The following is a 23,813-nucleotide window of genomic DNA, read 5'->3' on the forward strand; positions in this document are numbered from 1 at the left end:
CATTTATTTAGGTTATCTTTGGTCTCTTTTATGAACTTTTGTAAACTTACAGTTTTGTTTCTGGAATATATCCTTGCTCTGTTGTCCTCCAGGCTTGTACGCATCCTGTTGTATCTTTTTGACTCTGTTCATATTCCCCTACCCCACACCCACACAAAGACCAGCCCTCTACTTCTTAACCTACACAATTCCTAATCCTACAGTGGCTTTCTGATGAGAGATAACTTCCCCAGAGTCACTGTCTTTCTCTCTTCCGCTCCAGCATAGAGCAGCTTCCTTGCCCGTGAGCTTCTGCCACCTTGCCTCTGTAACAGCACTAAGCACTGTGTGATGCAACTGCTTCTTTAATATTTTTAGGTCACTAACCTCAATATTCTTCAAAGGCAGAGGCCATATCTGACTTGAGGCTGTATCTTTGGCATCTAATATCGAGCAAGGGCTCAGTTAACAGCAGTTGTTTAGAGAAATGGAAAAATAGGGGTGCCTGGGTAGCTCAGTCAGTTGAGCATCTGACTCTTGGTATCAGCTCACGTCATGATCTCAGGGTCATGAGATCAAGCCCTGAGTCAGTCTCTGCACTCAGCGGGGAGTCTGCTTGAGATTCTCTCTCTCCTTCTGCCCCTCCCTTCCCTCTATCTTTCTCTCACATACATACACACATACATACATACATACATAAATCTTTTTAAAAAAGAAATGGTGAAATAAAGCAATAATGGGGAAAGAAAAAGGGGTGAAGATAAACTAGTAGTTATTGAGTCTCTGTGTCCATTACTGTGACAGGGCAAAGAGGATGATAGAGGGATGGTTGGATAGATAGATAGATAGATAGATAGATAGATAGATAGATAGATAGACAGATAGCTTATTCTTTATGTTTTGTTAAGCCTTATATAATTCTGAGAAAGATGTGGCATCTTCTCCATGTACAGATGAGGAAATAGATTCAAAGAGGTTTAGTGACTTCCCAAAGACCATACTTACAGAGAATAGCAGAGCCAAATTCAAAACTGGCTCTACCTTTATCAAAGGCTTATGACCTGTACTCCACCTCCTTTCCTTCTCAACTCCCACCACATGGCCAACCAAACTGAACCTTTCTCTTTTTCTGCTGTTCATTTCTGCTTCCGTACTTTAGCACAGGCCCTTGTCATATCTTGCTTATCTTATTCAATAGCTTCAGTGGAAAGTGAAGCTTAAATATAGTGTATTACATGAGCACAAGGGCAAAGAGCTTAGAAGGCCATAAAGTAAAATTGAAAAATCCCACTCCACTCCCTCGCACAGCCCCACACTGCTGAGAGGCCATTACGGTCAGCAGGTGTACCTCCTTCAGACATTTTTCTACATGAGATTTTTCCTCCTTTAAGCAGTTGTAAATTACACTATAATACATGGATATTCTCATGTGCCTTAGAGAAATTTCATTTTAACACCCATATGATTGGTCATGTTCTAGATATGTCATACTTGATTCAGCCATCCTCCTACTGACAAACGATTGTTTTTTATATTTCTAGCTGTGGTACAAGGAACATCCTTACACATGCTTCTTTATGTGCTTGCGCAAGGTTGACTTTAAGGAAGATACTGAGAGGCAGAATTGTAGAATTAGAGGGTATGCACATTAAAAAAATTTAGACACTGAAAAAAATGTCTTTGATTGACCTCATTGCTAGCCCAATATATTGCCCCCCCCCCCCGCCATAGTAGTGTAAAAAAATGCTCAATTCATGTCTTCAGGAGTCATGTTTTTAAACTTAATTTTTTAAGGGAGCCTTATGGGTGTCTTATGGCTACAAGGTGTGTAGGCCTGGCTCATGGTTATCTTATACTATTATTTGTAGTTCCCTTATTAACTAAGGCTGATTATTTTTTCACATGCTGAGTGGTCATTTTAGTTTCCTTTAAATAGCACATTCATGTAATTTGCTGCTTTTTTATTGGTCCATGTGTCTTTAATCACTTGGGAGTGTTCATCATCTGTTCTGAATGCCAACCTCCTATTCATTATATATTTTTCAAAATCTTCTCCTGTTCTGCTATATAACTTTAACATTTTTATGGTATTTTTTGTCATTCAGAAGTTTGTTTATTGATTTTGTGGTTTTGCTATCATTAGTTTAATCAAATTTTTCTTTGGGTTTTGTTTTTTGTTTTTGTTTTTTGTTTTTTGTTTTTGTTTTGCCTTAAGAAGACTTCCTGTATTCATTAGGGTAGGCTAAATGCTACAACAAACAGTCCCCCAAATCCCAGTGCTCTGAAGCAATACAGCCTTATTTCTCACCATGTCAACTCAATGTGTATAGCATGGAGAGCCCAGAGTCACACTCCCATGCAGTAGCTTCATCACCCACTAGGGTCTCAGACTCTCCAGGGAATCCTCGCTAGTGAGCTAGCAAATGAGAGATGAAAGAGAGGTGGAAGATCCGGGGGGGGGGGGGGGGTTGGGGTCAGTCTTTGAAATGGTCCACATCACTTCCACGTCACATTCCATTGGCCAGAACTTAGTCACATGGCCACACACAATTGCATGGGGACCAGGAAATGTAATCTGGAAATGTGTGCCCTGAGGAAGAGGAACAGGATGTGATCAACCTCAAGCAGGTCCTCCAGTGCTCTTCCCTACCTTAAGGTCATAATTATATTCATCTCCACTTTTCTCTGGTGCATTTATAGTTTTATTTCTTATCTATATGCATTTAACTCACGTGGAATCTGTTGGTAAATGATAGGATGTAGGGAGTCTAATTTTATTTTTTCCAAATGTACTGCCTGCTTATTTTATAGTATTGTCCTCTCCCCCCGGATTTCCACAAATTTGGGAAATTCCTCGCATTCATCATTCTATCAGATAGCCATGCTCTCAGCCTCAAATGACAGGCAAGTTAACTAGCAGGGGCTTCATTGAAGTTATCTCTTCTTTCATTCAACAGAGAGTCTGGAGTCAGTGTTAGCCTTGGGGTGGCTGCTTGGTGATGTCAGGGCAGCACCTTTCTTTTCTTTTTTTTTTCTTTTTCTTTTTTTTTTTTAAAGATTCTAGTTTTAGGGAGCCTGGGTGGCTGAGTCAGTTAAGCGTCTGCCTTCGGCTCAGGTCATGATTCCAGGGTCCTGGAATGGAGCCCCACGTCAGGCTCCCTGCTCAGTGGGGATCTGCTCCTCCCTCTCCCTCTGCCTTTCCCCTAGCTTGTGTTCTCTCTCTCTCTCTCTCAAATAAACAAATAAAATCTTAAAAAATATATATTCTAGCTTTAAGTAATCTGTACACCCAATGCAAGGCTCGAATTCACAGCCCTGAGATCTAGAATCACACCCTCCACAGACTGAACCAACCAGGCACCCCTCGAGTTCCCTTTACATTTCGTTCATGATCACAGGCTGACACAGCTTCCCTTTTGCATCCCTCTCAAGGTGAGAATACAGAATTCTCTGCATGCCCCTTTTGTTAGAAAAGCAAAATGTTCACTTAAAGTGGCCTAGCAGATTTCTTTTTTGCAATTTCAAGGCTTGTAGAGAGGGAAGAAACTGGTTATCTGGACACTTTCAGCTGCAAGAAGAGCTGGTGAAGCAGAAATCAGGATTGCCTTGATTGGCTTAGACCAATCATGACTTATTAGGTGGGGCTGAGTACCTTGCAGCCAGGGACAAAAGCAAGTAGCTGTGAACTAACAAGGAGAATGGGTATTTGATCGAAAATTAACAGTGCCTGCCATAATCATTTATCAAATTCTCTTCCTGTCTCCCTTTTTTCCTCCCCCCACCCCTTCTCTCTCTCTCCTTCCTCCTCCTCCTTGTTCTTTCTCTCTCCCTCTCTGTCTCTCTCTCTCTCACGTGCACACATAGGGACATGTCTCTGCATTGCCCTCCTCTATTGGTCTGACTCTGTCTGCCCCGAACCACTCTGCTCTAATTCCAATGTTTTAAGGTAGGTAGGACAAACTTCTGCATCCACGTTGGTCTTTCTCAAAATTGTCTTGGAATTTCTTGCTTCTTTATTCTTCTAAGTTTTAGAGGCTGTTAACTTTCATAAAACTTCTGTTAGCATTGCATGGAATTTATTATGAATATGAGATTTGGCATCTTAAAAACATAGCGTTCCTATCCATTTATTTTTCTTCAGTAAAGATTGTATTCTGCAAACAAAAATAAAAACAAAAAAGTTTCTCTCATTTTGTGGTGTTATCCCCAGTTAATTATAGGAATTTCTTTTTGGTGTTGGCTAATATAAAATGATCTTTTAATTATTTTTCAATGCTTAGTTGGCTAACATTGGTATGTAGTAAAGGTATTGATTTTTTATGTTAATCTTGTCCCAGCCATTTCAAATGTTCATATTTGTTCTAATATTTAGTCATGGGTTTGTTCTGAACTTTGACAAATTGTTTCTAAACTTTTCATTATTAGGTAGGATAATTCTTACAAGTTGGGGAACATTCCTGTTCTTCAGTTTTATTGAGACATAATTGACACACATCTCTGTATAGGTTTAAGGCATATGGCCTGATGGTGTGGTTTACATGAATTGTGAAATGATTGCCACGGTAGGTTCAGCTAACATCCTTCTCCTCATATATAGATATAGTTTTAAAAAAAAGGAAAAAAGGGAAAAAATTTCCTGTTGATGAAAACTCTTAGGATTTACTCTCTTAGCACCTTTCCTGTATATCATGCAGCGATGTTTGCTATAGTCCTCTTGTTGTACATTACATCCCTAGTACTTATTTACCTTATAAATGGAAGTTTGTACCTTTGACCACCTTCCAGGAGTCATCTCCAGCCCTTGTGATCAGATGGGGCTGGAAGACACTCTCCACAACTCCCCACAGTTGGGGCTGTGATTCAGCTCCTTGTCTAGGTGTGGGCAAACCAAACCTTAGGGCTGGCAAAATTCCTCTTTTGAGGAACCAAATCAGGTGGATCTACCCCCTGCTGAGTTCCCTGGTCAGTGTGTTCCCTCCACACCCACACTTAGTTATGCAGATGAACGAAACCACTGGTTGAGATTACTGCTTGGGCCACTGCAGGTCTGAACTCAGTCTGCCAAGATGGTCTTGTCTTATGTCTTTTTCTATAGTTTGGATTCATTTCTGAATCTTTTATTTTACATATATGTTTATAAATGCCATTCACCTATGATTTTTTTCTGTTACTTCTTTTCTAATTCTGACATCTGAATTCTACCTTCATGGAGCAACTAGGAATATGTTTAGTTACAAGTAACCAAGTACTTGATTTATTTAGCTTCAACAAATAGGTATTTGTATGAGAAAAATAATCAGAAGTCCAGAGGGGTAGTCTAGGTCTGGTGCAAATGTTCACTGATGCCATCAGGGATAACCTTTCTACCATCTTTGCATGTTGAGTCTTGTCCTGTGCCTTCTTCCTCATAGTCCCAAGATGATGAGTATACTTGCAGGTATTATTTCCTTGCTTAGGAAAGGCAAAGTAAGCAAGGACTGTTGTAGGTAAGCCTATGCCTTTCTATCAGGTAAGTGTAAACCCGACCATAAACTCAGTGCAGTGGACTTCTGTTTCCATCACATAGACCTGAATCATTCATTATGGCTGCATCGAGACTGATGAATCCCAAGTCAGGGGGAAAACATTAGCCCTGACTGGCTTTGGCCCATTTCATTCATCCCCTGCTGCTTGGAATTCAATCTTCTCTGAAAATCAAGAGTTCTCCACTGTTACATGATAAACCAGGATTTTACCAGCAGTAGAGGAATGGGTATCGGCTGGGCAACATCTAGGAAAATGAGTGAGTGCCTTTCCATTTCTTTATGTGCTTTTGATCCATTTTTCATTCTGTTACCAAATTTTTGTGTCTTTGTTTTCCCAAAGCACATGTCCATTCTCTCCTCAGAAATTCCCAGTGGCTTCGCACTGGCCTCATGTTATAGTCCAGCTATTATCCTGATAGCCCACTGGATCTGACCCTAACCTTGACCTACAGTCTCTGTGCTCACCGTCTCTCCTGCTCCTTGTACCACTGGCCCTGGGACATGCAGGTGTGTTTGTGCCTCTTGGTCTCTATCCATGTGCTCATCCAGCTTAAGATGTCTTTTCAGTCTTCTAAATCCTTCTAAAAAAACTTACCTTACCTTTGGCCTTCTTCATTTTGCTGGTCAGAAAGAACTGTTCCTCTCTAGTATTCTAATGATTTTTCACATAAATAATAGTATAGTATTTATCCCAATCTGAGTCGAATTACAGTTATTTTCATGTCTACCCATCAAAATGGAGTAGGAACTTGGATTTAATATTTTCAATTTCTTTTTTTTAATATTTCATTTATTTATTTATTTGACAGAGAGAGAACAAGAGAGCATAAGCAGGGGGAGTGGCAGAGGGAGAGGGAGAAGCAGGCTTCTTACTGAACAGGGAGCCCAATGTGGGGCTCGATCCGAGGACCCTGGGATCGTGACCTGAGCTGAAGGCAGTCACTTAACCAACCGAGCCACCCAGGCACCCCTCATATTTTCAATTTCATTTTATTCATTCACTCAGCAGATTTATTGACTATCTGGTATATTTCAGCTTATGGTGATGTTAAGGCAAATAAAATATGAACTCTGCCCTCCAGGAGAGAGAAAAGGAGGCAAACAGGCAGAGGTATCAGCCCAGGACCCAGATGCAGTGTTCAAAGTGTTCCTCTCCCATCATGATGACAAAGGGAGGAATCTGGAGGGTCTCTGACCATTTAGGCTATGCTCTTTTAACCTGATAGGAAACATGTCTTTACCCAGAAGAAGAGCTAAATAAAATGGTGAAATAAATAGTAGAAATATAAACCTGATTATGATTAGTGAGATCTTTTTAAACCCTTGTTGGTGGCACATTGGTCTGGTTCAGACTCATATTTTCTTCCAGTGTGACAGCTAGATTTGTGGGCCTAGAGAATAAAAACATAAATCCTTCAAAGCAGGGGAGTCTTGTAAGAATTCCAGTGCTGGAGGCTTAGACTCGTGCAGGGAGGCTCTGCTGCAGATTTGCAAGGATGAGATAATGCCTCTGGCATCCAACTTCCCTTGGAACGTGATCATTCTAGGGTGTAGGCACATTACACAGTTGCAAAGATGTAGCTGTTCTCTGCAAGTCACAAATGATTGTCTGTCTCATGGCCTTAGAAATTAGCTTCTGTGTTCAAATGTTATCATCAATATTAGTGTTTATTATTCCTTGTGCATTCTTTAAGAATTGCCTGGTCTTTAATGGGAGTTCAAGGTAGAAGTGTCGTGGAAAGAACAGTCTGTAAATCTTTGGGGATCATGAGCCTTGGGCATGACGACAGTTGTACACCTGCTTTTATATTAAGAACCCTGAAGAATTAGATATTTCACTGATTAACGTATTATTTCAAATGTGTTTTTAATTTATTTTAGTGAGAGAGGTGGGAGGGAGGGTGGCAGAGGGAGAAGAGAATCTTAAGCAGACTCCACACTAAGCACAGAGCCTGATGTGGGGTTTGATCTCAGGACACTGAGATCATGACCTGAGCCGAAACCCAAGAGTCTGTCACTAGACCAACTGTACTACCCAGACACCCCCATATATTATCTCAATGAACACAAGAGAAAACCTCAGTAGATCCTATACTCACTACTATTCCCCAAAATAGAAAAATCTTTTTTTGTACTGGACTTTTCTTCCATCTTTCCATACTGTGCGAAAATCATTAAAAGGAATAATTGAGTGTCAACCAAGGAGATGTTTTGCTTCTGATCATGCATCTGTACACATAGTGTATTTCAAAAGTACCATATATTTTGACTTGACAACATTTAAAGACCCCTGTACCATTGTAAAGGGAAGGTGAATGGTGACCTGAGGATCAAAGTGGATCTATGTGAGAATCGTAAGTCTGCCACTGGACTCTGGTTTTCAGTAAAAGGGAACAAAGCCTTTTGGTTCGTGGAGTTGTTGTGTGCAGTCTAGTTAACTCACCCATAAAACATTTAGTACAGTTGTTGTCATCATGGGCACCTGGCAAGTAGTAGTAATTTTCCTCATTTAGACATAGACAGGATTTAGACCCATGTATGGGAAGAATGGTTTTCATTGTCCAACTCCATTCAAATAAATTTGAAATCCAAGATAGAATGGATAAATCTGTAGGAAAATACAATCTAACAAAATTGAATCCTATAGAGGTAGAAAGTCTAAACAGAGTTATTTCCACAGAAAAACAATAGAGAAGGTTGTAAAAGAGTTTACCCCAAAAGAAGCCTCAAGAAGATTCAAAAGGAATTGATTCACAGGGAATATCTGCCAAACGTTCAGATATCAAAACCTGATGTTACTTAGGTTATTGGAAGAGAGTTCAGAAGGAAACTAAACTTCTGATTTTGTTTTGTGTACATAATGTTGACTGTAAAGCTTGACAAAGATTGCACATAAAAATAACCATGTATCTGGGGGCGCCTGGGTGGCACAGCGGTTGAGCGTCTGCCTTCGGCTCAGGGCGTGATCCTGGCGATCTGGGATCGAGCCCCACATCAGGCTCTTCTGCTATGAGCCTGCTTCTTCCTCTCCCACTCCCCCTGCTTGTGTTCCCTCTCTCGCTGGCTGTCTTTATATCTGTCGAATAAATAAATAAAATCTTTAAAAAAAAATAACCATGTATCAAGCTAATGCATTAATATCAATGTAGGAATTTTATTTTATTTTATTTTATTTCATTTTATTTATTTATTTTTTTTTTTTGAGAAAGAGAGAGCATGAATGGAGGGGAGGAGCAGAGAAAGAGGGAGAGAAAGAATCTTAAATAGGATCCTCGCCCGGGGTGGAGCCCAAAGCAGGGCTCAATCTCACAACCCTGAGATCATGACCTGAGTCTAAATCAAGAGTCGGACAGTTAACTGACTGAGCCACCCAGGAGCCCCATTAATGTAGGAATTTTAAATAAAAATTAGCAAACTAAATCAAAAACCACATAAAAAAGAAATACCAGTGAATGATTAAAGAAGGTTTATTTTATAAATATAAGTACGGTTCAATATTTAAGTCCATTAATAGAATTTATCATAATAGATCTTAACAAAAAAGTCATGTGAAAGTCAACATCCATTCATGATAAGACTACTCATTAAGGTATATGTATACTTTCTAAACATATGTATGGGTATGTGAGCATATGTATATAGTTCAAAAGCCAGCACTCACCATCTTACTCCATGTGGAAATACTGAAGTTATTCCCCCTAAATTTAGGAGCAAAGCAAATATCCCATTGCCTCTACTAATATTTAATATTATACTGAATTAGGCAACTCAATCAGGCAAGAGAAAATGAGGCTTAAGAGTTGAAAATAAGGGGCACCTTGGTGGCTCAGTTGTTAAGCGTCTGCCTTCGGCTCAGGGCGTGATCCCAGGGTCCTGGGATGGAGCCCTGCATCGGGCTCCTCCGCTAGAAGCCTGCTTCTTCCTCTCCCACTCCCCCTGCTTGTGTTCCCGTTCTCGCTGGCTGTCTCTCTCTCTGTCAAATAAATAAATAAAATCTTTAAAAAAAAAAGAATTGAAAATTAAGAGGGTAACACAATCTCTGTTTGCATTTGATATGCTTGTATATCTGAGAAAAAAACTATGGAAAAATTTCTACAAACATAAGGAATTTAGAAACATAGCAGGGTATAAATTTAACACCCACAAATTAATAGCTTTGTTTATTAATATGATAATAAGTTAACACACATAATGGGAAGAAAGATATCTTTTATGAATACCTAGGCATATATCTAACAGAAAAATACAGACATAGACCCAATTGTATATGCAAACTTGGCATATATTAAGGGAGGCATCTGAAATCAGTGGGACTTACTCACTGATGGGCTTTTCAGTAAGTGGTGTTGGAATACTCAGGGATAGACATAGGGAAAATGATAAAATTGGATCCATTCCTCACTTGGTGCACCAGAATCAATTCCAACTGCATCAGAATTTTAAATATAAAAAATAAAACCCTTCAATTCATAGACGAAAACATGGGTGAATTCTCTATAATCTAGCAATGAGAAAAAAATTTAAGACTCAAAATCCAGAAGCATTAAGGAAAAGAGAGAAAACTATCTATAAACTGTTTTTAATAGACTTGATCAAGCTTTTTCAACAAACGGAAGGAAAAAGAAGATGGAGGCAAAACTTATAAATTAAAAAAAGACCTACCAGCCAGTTATGATTCATGGATGTTATTTGAATCCTGGTTCGAGCACACTGAACAATTAAAAATGTGTACTTGTGTAGCATTTGAGATCATTGGAAATTTGAACACTGTCTGAATATTAATGACAGGAAGGACTGTTAATCTGGGGTGTGATAGTGGTACTGTGGTTATGTTTTAAGGAGTTTTTGCAGAGATACCAGCCATCAGGTAGCAAACTCCGGATGTGTGCCCGTGATTGCCCACCATTTGGAGCCTGAAGCAAAGGAAGAGTTAGTCATGCTGATCCTGCCTTCATTTAAAATGTTGATATTTTGGTCATCAAGAATATTTTTGCACTAACTTTGATTTTTTTTAATGTGGCACTAAACTGTTGTTTATCTTGATTTCGGAGATTTTTGCAGCCCCTTAAGTTTTGCACCTGGCAAGTGCCTCACCTTCCTCGCCCTAGTCCTGGCCCTGTGGGGAGCCAGGTACTCTGAAGCCTGGAGAGTAGAAAGGAGGATGAAGTGGATTCAAGCACTCAGACAGCAGGTCGTCTGTTGGGATAAATGGACGTTACATACAATGGCATACAAGGCATCGGCTAGCTTGTTTGCAGCTCTCGAGGTGGAGAATAACCTTCAGGCACGCATCCTCCCACAGTCTTCCTCTGTGGGTCCCCTGTGGTCAGACCATCAGCCTCTGCCTCCATCTCCCAGTCTAGGTTCATCCATCCCATCTTGCCACCTTGCAGTCTGTGGTTGTAACATCTGCAGACGAATACAATAGAGATGTGTTTTGTTTAGGCTCTACTGATATGCAGTTAATGAAAAATCGATCCTGATACAATTTTAGTCTTTTCCTGCTACACCTGATACAATTTTAGTCTTTTCCTGCTACACCTCTTTCCTAAAATTGTGTTCTCTCTGGTTAGACCAATTCCTCCACTGGACAATGGCCCAAGTCCAGCAGTCTCTAAGCCTATACCTGATTCTGGATCTCTCTCTCTGCCTGCTGGGAAGCTCCTGGGGGAGCCCAGGGAGCTCACAGTGCCACGTGCTTGAGTCTCACTCGCTAGAACAGCAACTAAACAGAAGAGCACCTCGGTGAATGCCCATTGCTTGAACGACAGGCGAATGCAGCCACCTCGGGTGTTGGAAGGAGTGCGGTACTGAAGTCAGGAACACCCATGCAGCATGAGCTTTCAGTGATTCCAAGCCAGGGGACTGGAGGCAGGCCTCAGGCTGAGGTCTGAGAGCAGTAGCCCTCAGTGCGGGGAGACAGGGACCCTGCATAAGCCTGTGCAACGGGGTTAATATGGCCAGAGAGGATGACTCTGAGTGGGGAATGGGGACTGGGAGCAAGACTGGGAAGGAGGGCAGAGACTCAGCAGGGGCTGGGCATCAGGTCCCGGAGCAGCAGCCAGAAATGCCCTGGAAAGAGGTCTTGGGGGGGTGCGGCGGGGAGCTGGCCAGGAAGTTGGTTGAAACAGGGCCTGAGTTCTGAAAATCTGGCCAATTCTGTGTTTCAGCTGAAGAAGAAAAGAATGAAAATTTGGTTAGGAAAATGGGGAGGCAGCAATCAGCAGGAGAAGAGAAGACAATTATAAAGGGAAATAATGTCATCATGTTTGTTCTGATGTCATGTCATTATTTTTACCTCTTTTATAAATGCTGGTTAGTGAGCTAAATTCACGTCTCTGAGAGCAGGCGTCCTGGGACTTCAGCACCCAGCTGAACCCCCTGAAGGACATGTAAAACCCATAGACAGGGCCTACCTATTCAGCAGGGATGGGCTGAGGCCTGGGAATGGGCATTTCTGGCAGGTTCCCAGAGGAAGCCGCAGCCGCTGCTGGTCTGAGGAACACACTTTGAGAATCACTGTTTCAGAGGCCCTGGCTCTGACCCTCGGTCACAAGAGGATGATCTGTGCAGCCCATAATTGTGTTCAGAGCTCTTTCACAGACAAGGAATCCCTCGAGCTCCCATAACCCCCGCCTTGCCTGACGGATGGGCCATTCCATTGTTATGCATCGGCCACCAGCCCAGTCAGGGTTGGCACTCAGGATGTGGCCAAGCTAAGAAGGAGGGTCCTTCCCTGCTGAGCCTCTTGAGGGGAAGGGAACAAAGTCACATAGTCATGCCCATATTTAATTAATTTAACTGCCAAGACAAAGTTCTTTTACATGAATGCGTGGAGTGCTTTCCAGGAAGGTGGATGATTCTTCACTTTAATTTGGTTATTTAAGCCTGTAAAAGCTTCTAATTTAAACTGGACATTAACCACTTGACATTAACTTACCTATTTCATAAAAAGCAAAAGGCTAATGTGTAACAAAATGTGTGGACCGGGCATTTTAGCAATATTTCAGTTTGGGCAATATTTCCCAAAGTATGGAATAGGACAGGCCCGCTCAGAATCACCTCATGTGATTGATTCCACAAGTGGATGAGCCCCTCCCCCAGCCGTCCACAGCTGACATGTGTTCTGTGTGTGTGTGTGTGTGTGTGTGTGTGTTTACACGTGCACACGTGCATGCACGCACACCAGAGCCCAGTACAGAGACACAGAGGCAGAGAGCCACAGAAATCCGGACTTTAGGAAGACCTGTGGCAATGGCTTTTGTCCCCTCTAGTCTATGCATGGATAGCATGATAGCTTACACTGTCACAAGAATTAAGAGGACACCAATGAGACAGAGCATGTCCGGGGGTTGGACAGGGGCCAGGCACACAGCCTTGTCACAGGGAGGCAGAACTGTGATGGGAGCCACAAGAGGAACATTCTCAGTAAGAGCCAGCCGAGAAAACACACTTGGGAGTGTGCAGGAAGCTCTCCCAGGAGTGTGACTTCAGAGATTCCAGGGCCTGGGAGGAAGGGAACCAGGGGCTGTAGGAGAAGCAGGCCAGGCCAGGCTGCTGTGGGACACAGGGATTGGCTTGAGAAGGGCCTCTGTGCTCTCAAGCTCATGGTCAGCCCAGCCTTGCTGCCTGGAGCAAAGGTGAAGAGTCATGGACCACTCTTGGAGCAAGAGGAAGAGGACTGCATGGGGAGACCAGGCACATCCCAGCAGTGCCCCCCAGAGCTCTTCGCTTCTCCAAATCTCCATCACCTCACACGAAAAGAGGAATAATAAAAATACCTATTCACTACAGAGGATGTTCAACAAAATGGTTTTTAGGAAAATGCCTAGCCAGGAATTTGGTATTTAGGATTGTGTAGTGACTCTTCTAATTCTCAGACAGTCACCCCTGTCCTGGTGGTGTGTGACTAGAGCCAAGGCTGTGGCCCTCCCTGGAGGCACAGAGGTGGCCCCAGGAAGATAGCCGGCTGCTGGTCATCCCCCGTGAGGCCTGTTGAGACCTGTCTCTTGAGGCCTCAGGGGAGTAATGCTGCCCCTCAGGTGTGCACTCTACCTGCTGCATAGACCATATGGAGACACTCCACCCCCAGAGCGGCAGACGCATATGCATGTAGAAATAACAGAGTAGAAGACAGAAGTGAGTGACTTAGGTTTAAAAAAGAAGTCTTCAAGGGAATAGGCAGACTAACTTCTTGCCATGCAACTGCTTATATTTGAATGTGGCAAAAAATGTATTTTAAACACATTCTTTGCTCTCTGCATGGAGGACAAGGTACAGAGGAGGAGGTGTGAGCATAACACTGGTGAAAGCTTGTCGTGGTCACAGCATGGTGACCTACGTGGAAAAGTGATTTAGCCTGAGTTACTCCCAATAACTAAAAGGTGGAAACAGCACAAGCATCCAGGTACAGATGAAGGGATAAACAAAATGTGGTCTAGCCATGCAGTGCAATATTACTCAGCCTTGTTAGGGACTGTAGCGTGTGTCCCCGCGAAATTCATATGTTGAGACCCTAACCCTCAATGTGGTATATTAGGAGGTGGGGGCCTTCAGGAGGTGATTAGATCTAGATGAGGTCATGAGGATGGAGCTCCCATGATCAGATTAGTGTCCTTATGAGAAGGAAAAAGAGACTGGAGCTCATTCTCTCAGTCATGTGAGGACACGGCAACAAGGTGGCCATCTACAAGCCAGAAAGTGGGCCCTTACCAGACACCAGCTCTGCCGACACCTTGATCTCGGACTTCTCAGCATCCAGACAGTGAGACATCAACGTCTGTGGTTTAAGCTGCCCAGCCTGTGGTATTGTGTTACAACCGCACAGGTGGACCAAGACAAGCCTTAAAAAGGAAAGACGTTCTGATACCTGCTACAGCAGAGATGAACCTTGGAGCCATTATGCTTGAGCAAAATGAACCAGTCACGAAAGGACAAATACCATATGATTTGCTTATACAGCATACCTAGAATGGTCAAATTCAGAAACAAAGTAGGATGGTGGTGGCCAGGTGCTGGGGTTGGGGGAAATGGACGTGAGTGTTTAATGGGGACAGAGTTTCAGTTGGGGAAGATGAAAAATTCTGGAGGTAATGGTGGGGATGTTTGCACAACAGTGTGAACGTTAATGCCACTGACCTGTACACTTCAAAAAGGTTAAAATAGTAAATTTCATGTGATGGGTATGTTTTCACAATTTAAAAAAGACAGCTAAGTTTCAATGTATTAATATGGTGTTAGTAGTAAGGTTTAAAACAGTTCTATAGGGGCACCTGGGTGGCTCAGTCAATTAAGTGTCTGTCTGACTCTTGATTTCAGCTCAGGTCATGATCTCAGAGTCGGGAAATCGAGCCCTGCATTGGGCTCCATGATCAGCGGGGAGTCTGCTTGAGATTCTCTCTCTCCCTCTGTCCCTAGCCCCCGTGCTCTTATGCTTTCTTTCTCTCTCTCTCTCAAATAAATAAATAAATATATTTTTAAAAAGTAAATAAAACAGCTCTGTATTGTGAACAAGATACTCACTGAAATATAGATACTTGCAAAAATAAGGAAAGCTGAGACACCCCATCCCTTGCAGAAGCCCCCTAGATGTGGGAACTGATGATTGGCCAGTCAGCAGGTGCTTGTAGGGCCCAGGAGAACAGCGGCACACCACAAACAGGTGGCCTCAGATGCAGCCTCATGTGACAAGAAGCAAAGCCTTCAGCTTCTACCTGCAAATAAGGAGAATAACATGCTCTTGTTCTCTGATTTGTCCCCCAGGTGGAAGAGCGACAAAAGAAGAACCCTCCCCGTCGAGGCTCTGGTCCACGGAGGGAAGGAAGAAGGCAATTTCCTAATTGGTACCATATACATCAGGTCAAATAATTTTCTTACTTTCTAGCAACACCAACCAAAAATTCCACCCAAGCCACCTGCAAGATGGTGTACAAACAGTGAACTTCTCTGAGGTCACACACCTCCCTGCCTTATTCCCCCATCCTCATGGTCTGGAACCTTAGATAAGCTTATTTCCATCAGTCTTACAAATGCACAGAGGGGCTTGGAGAGGTTAGACAGCATGTCACAGCTCGTCAGAGTGACAGGTCAGATTAGGCCAGCGTGCCTGTCTCTGAAGTAGCAACAGTCGTTAGAGAATCTGGCCCCCAGAGCAGAGCATCCAAGTGGTTATCTGGGAAGAAGGAACAAGGACACTCGTTATTAGCATGGGACTTAAACCCACCCCACAGCAGATAAAATTAATTACATACCTAATTAGATGCTTACTTTATACCAGTATAACATTTCCCATGGGCTTTTATAATCAGTATAAAATCTACAGTGGGCTCAGCAAACTTTCCATAATGGTCCAGCTAGTACATGTTTTTAGTTCAGTGGGCTTTGCGGTCTCTGTTTTAACTCCTCAGCTCAGCCATGCGCAAAAGCAACCAGAGACAACATGTGAATGAATGGATGTGACTGTTCTAGTACCACTTTATTTACAAAAACAGATGGTAGATCCCGCTTGGCCCACAGCCATCCTTTGCCCACCCCTTATGTATGCAAACCCAGGGACGCACTTCCACTTTATTAGCCATGACCAGGTATCTGCCAGTGATCCAGCACTTGTTCCCCAGTGTGAGCCTCACAGGCCAGGTGCTGGTTGCTTTCCTTCAGCAAAGTTGGCTGGTGCTTTCTGTGGTCAAGCTGCAGGATGCCTCTTGTATCATTCTAACTGGGACTGTTCCACCTAGGAAATCTTGCATCTTTATGAATTTTATTGGATTGTTACTGTGACTACAACGGTTGTTGGAGAGATGACAGATAGCTTAGCAGTCATTTCAGCAGGTTTGGTGTTTCAGTCGACTCTGGATTGCGTAGACTCTTTCCTGAAGCCAAGTTGGGGAGTGAGAGCCGAGGGAGTGGGTTGGCTCACTGATAAAGCCATAATTGGGATGTAGTGTGCAACACAATTACCTTGTGTAAGTGTTGTATGCTTGGTTAACTTGGAAGAAGATTGGAAATGTAGTAACTCCAAATTTGTACATAAGTATTTGATTTTTTTAAAACAATCTAATCTATCTTCTTTTTTAAAATTTTTTATTTAAATTTAATTTAATTAACATATACTATATTATTAGTTTCAGAGGTAGGATCCAGTGATTCATCAGTTGCATAACTCATTATATCACACGCCCTCCTTAATGCCCATCACCCAATTACCCCATCCCCCACCCACCTTCCCTCCAGCAACCCTCAGTTTGTTTCCTAGAGTTACGAGTCTCTTATGGTTTGTCTCCCTCTCTGATTTCATCTTATTTTATTTTTCCTTCCCTTCTCCTGTGTTCATCTGTTTTGTTTCTTAAATTCCATATATGAGTGAAATCACATGGTATTTGTCTTTCTCTGACTTATTTCACTTAGCATAATACCCTCTAGTTCCATCCACGTCGTTGCAAACAGCAAGGTTTCATTCTTTTTGATGGCCGAGTAATATTCCATTGTATACACATATTACATATACATACACATCTATATATACATACATATATTATATATGTATGTGATATATATATACCACATTCTTTATCCATTCATCTGTCAAGGCACATCTGGGCTCTTTCCATGTTTTGGGTATTGTGGACATTGTTGTTATACACATTGGGGTACAGATGCCCCTTTGAATCACTGTGTACCCTTTGGACAAATACCTAGTACTGCGATTGCTGGTCTCTGTTCTTTTGAGTCAACTGCCATTGCAATTGACAAAATGTAAGGCCGGAAGTGCTGGAGTTGGTAATGCCCCCTGGTCTCACATGGCATGCCCAGAGGGATGATACTTGGGTTTGATTTTTAATTCAGCATCTTACCTGAAGAATGGGGCAGTTGTCCCACACGGGCAGAAATGGTTTCGGCTCTCCATTCTCTGCGTGTGTGCTCACTTGCATGCACTTTTGCCACTTACCTCCCCGCTAACGGCACTGTGGCTTCTCTCTTCTTTCTTGCAGATGGATGGTTTCTAGCCTGCTTCCAAACCCCACCTCGGCTGAGTGTTGGGCAGCCCTTCTACATGATCCTATGACTCTTGATATGGACGCAGTCCTGTCAGACTTTGTTCGGTCCACGGGGGCAGAACCTGGTCTGGCCAGAGACCTGCTGGAAGGTAAGCTGGCCTTGTCATCCCCACACCACTCTCCTGGGCATGACACTTCCAACCAGTGGAAAAAAACAGGATTTTTGTTACCTGACAGTGGTGGTACTGGGCTCTTTAAGAGTTTTAAAAAAAGAAAGAAAGAAAAAGAAAAAGGTGTTGATGATGAAATAATTTGTGTTATTCTTGGCTTTATTTTGAGTATGGAATTGATTACTCATCTCTCCCTACAGTAAAAGTGAAGAAGGCATTATTAGCTCAGCTTTGATTTGCACTAAAGCTTAAAGTTGGTGAGTCAAAATTTATCAGAAATTACTTTTTTAAAAGAAATATGTAACAGAGCAGAAATAATAGAACATTGAAGAGAACAATTTGTTGGAGATGTGAACATTTCTTATCTCTGTTGTGGCTGAGACAAAGTTAGGGCCAAAGTTTTTGGTGAAGAAAAACCACGTACTAGCCAGTAAATAGATGGTAATAATTCATATGTAGGAAGGCCGAAGTCCTCCTTATACCTTAAGTGTAGATATCATTTGTTACATGGAAAGTGTACAATTTCTGTCTCAGGCTCTAAAATGGATTTACTTTGTGTATTTTTAAAATCTTTTTGTGTGCGTGTGTGTGGTGGGGTAGAGATAAGAGGTGGCAAGAGCCTATTATAACTTCTCAGAACAAACAAATGTGTGAGACAATTTTTAAATGATTTCTCTTGGCTTCAAATTGCTGTTTATGGAATTAGCTAATACTTGGTTAAGTATTATAAGACACAATTATCCCTTAAATCACAGGAAACAATATGGATTACTACACATTTGTATGAATGATGGAGGTAACTACTTAAATCCCATTGAAAATGAAGAATCACCTCTTCAAGGGCTCTGAGAAAATGCCAATAGGGCAGTAGGAACAGTGTCATTTTTAACTTTTCCAGAAGCTCCCAGCATTTCAAACAAATGCAGGGTTTAGAATAAAAATGTGTAGCGAATGTTTGTGATGCACATAAATCAAAGTGTGGTTCTCAACCCCCCCCCCGGATTGTTGATCCCCTCCCTGACAGTCCCACTGCTTTTCCTCCCAGAAGTGATCAGCTGTGCAGAGAGGCAGGTGCAGAGTGAGGCTGGCAGGAGAGCTGGGGTCAAATCCAGACCCAGCCACTTACTGGCTCTGCCACAGAGAGCAGATTATTTTCTTCCCTTAATCTCAGTTTTTCCTCTCTGTTGAGCCTAACCCGCTTTCCAGGGCAGTTGCGCACATTAGAAGCTGTGATGTCAAATGCTTGGTGGAGTGACCCGCTGGTAGCAGAGGTTCCAAAAGCAGGCGACGGAGATCCGTATGTCACTGCAGTCTTTGTAACTGGCACTGACGTTGCTCTGAATATCTAGACAGCCTTAAGTAGGAAACAAGAGTTGTCAGCCCTTTTCTTCCTTAATTTTATTTTTTAAATGAAAATACCAAAAACTCACCTTTGGGGTATAGTTTTAAGAATGATGCATAGATTTATGTTATTACTATCAATCTCAGACAGAACCACCTTGTCCCCCCACCCCCCATATGCCCCCCTGCTCTGTTTGATTGTCATGTCCTCTCCCACCCTGCCCCCAGCAGCCGCTGCTCTGTCTCCTGTCACATTCGCTCTGTCTCTTTCAAGAAAGCCATATAAATGGAGTCATGAAGAACCTAACCTTTGAAACTGGCTTCTGTTCACTCAGCATCATTATTTTGAGATGCATCCAAGTCGTACATGTCACCAGTTTGTTCCTTTTTATTGCTAAGTGCCACCCATCCTAGAGATGGACCACAGCGTGTTTATCCAGTGACCTGTGCAAGGGCATTTCAGTTGCTTCCAATTTGGGGCAGTTATGACTAGAGCTGCTCTCAAATGTTTATTTGATAACCAGGGTTTCTGTGAACATTGTTTAAATTTTTCCACGGTGCATGCACAGGAGTAGGATTTGCTGGTTTATATGGTAGCTGTTATGTTTCACTTTACAAGAACCTGCCAAACTGTCTTGCAGAGTGCAGAACTGTTTTGCATTTCCACCAGCAATGTAGGAGAATTCCCGCTGCTCCACATCCCCATTAGCGCTTAGTATTTCTTTTCCTTTTTATTATTTTCTCCATTCTCCTAGGTGTGGAATGGTATTTCTCCGTCACTTTGGTTTTCATCTCCCCACTGACCAGTGATGCTAAATGTTTTGTTATTATTCTCCATCTGTATTTGCTCTTTGGTGAAATGTTCATTCAGTTCTCTTGCCTACTTCTAAATGGAGTTATTTGATTTCTTATAGTAGAATTTTGAGATTTCTTTTTTATATTCTGAGGATAAATCATTTGTCAGAAATGGGATCTGCAAATACTCTCTTCCAGTCTATGTCTTGACTTCTTATCTTCTTGCCAGTGCCCTTTGCAGAGCAAAAGTTTTTAATCTCAAAATCCAATTTACCATTTTTTTTTTTTTGCATGGATCATATTTTGGGTGACTTGTTTAAGAGCCTTTGCATGACCCTAGGTTGTGAAGATTTTCTCCCAGGTGGTCTCTTAAAAGTTTTTTTGGATCTCTGACTCATTTTGAGGGGATTTTTGTAGAACATCTAGGCCAGGATTCATTTGTATACATATGGGAACCAAATTGTTTCAATGCCGTTTGTTGAAAAGATTATCCTTCCTCATTGAATTGCCTTTGCGCATTTGTCAAAAGCCAGCTAAACGTATCTGTAGGTAGCTACTTCTTGATGCTGATTCTGTTCCATTGATCAGTACGTCTGTTCCATTGATCAGTACATCTGTTCCTCTGCCAATACTTCCCCATCTTGATTAGTATAGCTTTGTAGTGAGTCAAAGTCAGCATGATTCTTCTAACCTTATTTTTCTTTTTCAAAAGTGTTTCAACTATTCTCTTTCCTTTGTTTTTCCATATAAATTTGAGGATCAGCTTATGTCTCTCTATAAAATTTCCTACTGGAATTTTGATTGGAATTATGTTAAATCTGTAAATCAATCCTATGCTTTGCCTTACAGTCCATGAAGTCAGTATAACCGCACTTTTCACTTACGTAGGACGTCTTTGAATTCTTTCCTCAGTATTTTGTAGTTTTAGCCTATAGGTCCTATACATGTTTGTTAGATTTATATATAGGGGTTTTTTGAGCTATTGTAAATGGTATCATTTATTTAAATTTCAGTTTCTAATTGTTCATTGTTAGTGTCAAGAAATATAATTGATTTTTTGTGTGTTGCCATTGTAGCCTATAATCTTGCTAAACTCAGTTATTTGTCCTAAGGTATACATGTACGTGTACACCCTCATGTATGTGTGCACATGCATGCATGCGTGTGTGTGCGTGTGTGTATTCCTTTGGATTTTCTACAGACAGTCCTGTTGTCTCTGAGTAGAGATATTTGTATTTCTTCCTTTCCAGTGTGCATGCCTTGTATTTCTTTTTCTTGACTTATTGCACTGGCGCGGACTTCCAGGAAGAGGCTGAATGGTAGTGCTGAAAGAGATCATCCATGCTTTGTTCTTAGGGTGGAAGCAGTCCCCCATGAGCCTTTCACCATTATGTAGAATAGCTGTAGGTTTTTTAGATGTTCTTCATTAGATGGAGGAAAGTCTTTTCTGTTCCTATTTTGCTGAGAGTTTTATCATGAATAGTTGTGCATTTTTCATGTCAATTGGTATGATCAAGTGGGGTTTTTTCTCCTTCTTTAAACTGCTAGTAAAACAGATTATATAGATTGTCTTCCAATAATAAGCCAGGCTGTCAGCCATTATTTCAAGATTTTTCCACTCCACGTGGAAACTCCTTCTGGAACTCAGATGTTATGAGTCTTAGAATTTATTATTGTCCTCAGATCACTACAGTTCTTTCTTTTAAAAAAATAGTTATTTATTTTAGAGAGAGAGGAAAGGGAGGGGCAGAGGGAGAGAGAAAAGCACACCGCGCAGAGCACAGAGCCCAACTTGGGGCTCAATCTCATGACCCTAAGATTACCACCTGAGCTAAAACCAGAAGTTGGACACTTAACCAACTGTGCTACCCAGGTGCCCCATCAAAATTACAGTTCTGTCCACTTTCTCAAGCTTTTTCATCTATTGTTCTAATTAGATCATTTCTGTTGATCTATTTTTAAATTTACTATTTCCTCTGTCAGCTCTATTCTTTACTGAACCCGTCCAGTGAGTTTTTTATTTTGGTTGTTGAATTTTTTTATTTCTAACATTTCTACTTGATTCTTCTTTATTTTTTCTGTTTCTTTGCTGAGACTCTCTATTTTTCAAGAGTATCCTCTTCTGTTGTAAAATATTTATAATAACTTCTCTGAAGCCTTTGTCTGATAATTCCAACATCCATTTTATTTCACTATTGCTGTTGAAATGTCTGGTGTGTGAAATATGTGACAGACTACTGCCCAGGTCCCAGACTGGCCGCTAGGTGGTACACATATGAAATAGATCCAAATAGAGTTACCTTGGAACCACAACGCACAGAAGTCTTGGGGAACCTGGATCTTCTGGTCTGAATCCAACTGGGGCAATTGCCTTCTAAAACAAAAATAACTTGTGCCATAAGTTTAAACAACAACCACAGTCTCAGAACATAATCTCCAAAATATCTAGGATATAATCCAAATTTACTCAGCATGCAAAAAAATAAACAACCCCCCCCCCCAAAAAAACAGACACATAGTGATGAGAATCAAAATACAGCAGAGGGGACGCCTGGGTAGCGCAGTCGTTAAAGCGTCTGACTTCGGCTCAGGGCGTGATTCCGGCATTCCGGGATCGAGTCCCACATCGGATCCTCCGCTGGGAGCCTGCTTCTTCCTCTCCCACTCCGCTGCTGTGTTCCCTCTCTCTGGCTGTCTCTCTGTCACATAAATAAATAAAAAATCTTAAAAAAAAAATACAGCAGAGGATAGCCAATGAGAAGAAAAAAATAACATAGGTTGATAAAGACCCTGGCAAAAAAAAAAGACAGGACAGGAACAGCAGAGTAGGACAGAGGGCAGAAGAAATACACACTGATGTGCCTCCGGTGAAAGAGTGCATCACCTGGCTATCTGCTTCCTTCACATTTGCCTATATTGGCAAAGTGGTCCTTCTGAAGTAAGTTCAGGTTGAATGATTCTGTTTCCCCAAATACTTTGATATCCCTTGTTACCTATAGAATAAACTTCTCTACATGGCACTCAGTTCCTTTCAGCCTGTGCCCTATTCCATCCCTTCCACCTCATCTGGTGCAATTCTTCACCACCCTTTCCTCCAGACACACCATCCGCCCCTGTGCTTCAGCTTAAGCTCAGTTCCTGTGCTGCCCTCCCTCTACACACATTCTGTCTCACTCTTGAGATTCTACTCTTTTTCCAGATCAGTGTATGAGCACCACGACAGCTCCCTGTGTGAGCAAAACCCACTGTGTCCCTCTAACACCCAGTACATGTCAGTCCCTCAGTGGGATGATCTGCCTGCTGGCCATACAGCAATAAACAACCAGACAAAAATCCTCATCCTCATGGAGACAGACAGTAAATAGCATAAATAAATTCTATAGTATTCTAGTGGTTAGTGCTATGGAGAAAACTATATCAAAGGGAGGAGGAAGGGGATGTAAATGTGGGTGTGATGTTTAATTAGGGTTGTCAGAGAAAGACTCATTAATAAAAATGGTATCTGAGCACAGATTTGAGGCATGAGAGAGTAACGATGTAGCTGTCTAGAGAAAGAAGTTTCCAGCAAGGGTCGAAATTAATTGGTCATTCCTTGCCATTCCTCAAACCTTTGTAGATTTCTACTGTCACATATAGATTTGATTTTGTCTTATTTTATAATTAATCACATACTTATCTTCTCATTAAAGTAGAAGTTCTTAAAATCAAAGACAATAACACTGACTATAGTAGTTAGCACTTTGTTGCATTGTTATATGCCAGACGCTAGCTCTTTAAATGTGATGTCTCATTTAATTCACACAGTGAATTAGAAAAACGTTAGATTTCCCATTTTATAGGCAAGAAAGCTGAAGCCAAGAAAATTCCCTAAAGTTGTACATTCAAAACATAGCAGAACCAGCACTTGAACCCAATTGTGTCACTCAATGCCAGGTTCTTTCTGCAAAAATTTCTACAATTTATCTTCATGCCCACTGTCTTCTAGAGTATAACAGCACTTTGTGTTGCTG

General features: G+C 41.7%; 1 protein-coding gene across 1 annotated transcript in view; it reads left to right on the forward strand.

The window, feature by feature from the left end:
• The window catches only part of OTUD7A (OTU deubiquitinase 7A), a 373,519-nt gene that overhangs the window by 184,945 nt on the left and 164,761 nt on the right, over nucleotides 1–23,813 (forward strand). Inside the window, exons 3-4 of the mRNA XM_048221216.2 lie at nucleotides 15,267–15,362; nucleotides 17,492–17,646. Of these exons, the coding sequence (XP_048077173.1) occupies nucleotides 17,496–17,646 (151 nt within the window). The 5' untranslated portion in view covers nucleotides 15,267–15,362; nucleotides 17,492–17,495. The remainder of the gene's footprint in view (nucleotides 1–15,266; nucleotides 15,363–17,491; nucleotides 17,647–23,813) is intronic.

This window comes from Ursus arctos, unplaced genomic scaffold (assembly GCF_023065955.2).
Source record: "Ursus arctos isolate Adak ecotype North America unplaced genomic scaffold, UrsArc2.0 scaffold_28, whole genome shotgun sequence".
NCBI classification, from domain to species: domain Eukaryota; kingdom Metazoa; phylum Chordata; class Mammalia; order Carnivora; family Ursidae; genus Ursus; species Ursus arctos.